We start from the raw sequence: 1620 nt of genomic DNA on the forward strand, positions 1-1620 counted from the left end.
GCCCGCCCCCCCCCCCCCCCGGGGGCTGGTATCTCTCCTTGTCTCTCTGTCTCTCCAGCGAACGTACGTGTCCCATAGTAAAAACCTCTCTCTAAATAAAAAATCTGATTATGAAGATGACAATATCCTTTTTGGAAGTTGAACAGTTAATTTTGGCCAAAAGTCCTAAGTTCTGACTTGACTTAACTTTCAGCTCCAAATGACTTTGAGGAATGAGAACTCCAAATACACTTATTTACTTCATTATTGTCTTTTTTAAAGAATTATTTTATTTAACTTTATTTTAATTTGACCAGAAAGGGACAGAGTGAGAAAGAGAATGTGAGAAAGCAAGCCACCAGGTCTGGGACTCGAACTGTGGTCATCCATGGGATGTGGGAGTCCAGTGCCCTTAACCACCGTGCCACCTGTTGACCCCCTTCATTATTGTCTTAAAGTCTAGGAGGCAAGAAATCAAAAGAATGTGAAGCCAAGGTGTAGGCCCTCTCCACCACTGCCCAGGGACTGTCCAAAGCTGGTGGATGTAACCATAGCCTGGTTCTTTGAAATGTTTGCTATTTTAGTACACATTAATATCAGGTATTGAATATCATTTGATATGAAATAAATAAGAATTTTCTTCCAGGCTTATTTGAATTTTTTTTCCATTTTATGTTTTTATTTTCATTCCTTACATGCACTTTTAGTCATGTTAAATCATTACAATTAATTCCATCTGTTGTTATTATTTTTAAATTTGACCAGTGAGTGTCAGAGAGAGAGAGAGAGAAAGGGAAAGCGAGAAAGCAAGGCACCCGATCCAGGACTTGAACTGTGGTTGGCCATGTTGGAATCCAGCTCCTTTAACCACCACGCCACCTGTAAGCCCTATAAATTTCATACTTTTTATATACTTTTTATAAAAATGAGTAAAGTAACTAGGTGGCCAGACGATAGTGAGCGTTTTTTGAGTTGTACGTTGTTTCAAATGACTTCTTTGCGGTAGCCATTTATTGAAATGTAAACTCTCCATGGATTTTTAGTAGATATTAAGCATTTTATAATCTAAATGAATCTAGATTTTTCAAGTGCTGTCATATTTATTAGAATATGTATATAACTTAACAAAATTTTCTATAAAGCAATTTATATCTTTGTAACTGTTTGCCTACTTTTCACTAAAATTTATTATGAATTGAGGGTTTGGCAAGTTGATTTTAGGGAGATACAGGAGAGATAAATGGAAAATTAATTATCTGGAATTATCTGGTTAAGTCGGGACCAGCAGATGGTGTGGTGGTTAAGGCGCTGGGCACTCTCACATGGCCGACCATGGTTCGAGTCCTGGTCTTGGTGGCTTGCTTTCTCATGTTCCTTCTCTCTCTGTGTGTGTCTCTCTCTTGTCACAGTAAAGAGTAAATGAATGAATAATTAAAAATTAAGAAAAAATTATCTGATTAAGTAATATTGCAGAAGTCCTATTATCATTCACGCTGTCTTAACTAAAATTAATACCTCACAAGTCGGTGGTTTGGCAGAAAGTGTTTGGAATGGGGAAATGTCAGACATAACGAATGGGCTGTCCATTTGTTTTAAGGTCGCCAACTTCGCCACGATGGAAGATGAAGAAGAACTGGAAGA

At 37.7% G+C, this 1620-nt stretch overlaps 1 protein-coding gene across 4 annotated transcripts in view; it reads left to right on the forward strand.

Moving 5' to 3' along the window:
* CHD2 (chromodomain helicase DNA binding protein 2) overlaps positions 1 to 1620 on the forward strand; it is a 125841-nt gene that overhangs the window by 76984 nt on the left and 47237 nt on the right. For all 4 annotated transcript variants that reach the window (XM_027769131.1, XM_027769133.1, XM_027769132.1 and 1 more), the window contains one exon: positions 1577 to 1620. This exon is cut by the window's right edge and continues 118 nt beyond it. In XM_027769131.1, coding sequence (XP_027624932.1) covers positions 1577 to 1620 — 44 coding nt within the window. The remainder of the gene's footprint in view (positions 1 to 1576) is intronic.

This window comes from Tupaia chinensis, unplaced genomic scaffold (assembly GCF_000334495.1).
Source record: "Tupaia chinensis unplaced genomic scaffold, TupChi_1.0 Scaffold000078_1, whole genome shotgun sequence".
Taxonomy (NCBI): domain Eukaryota; kingdom Metazoa; phylum Chordata; class Mammalia; order Scandentia; family Tupaiidae; genus Tupaia; species Tupaia belangeri.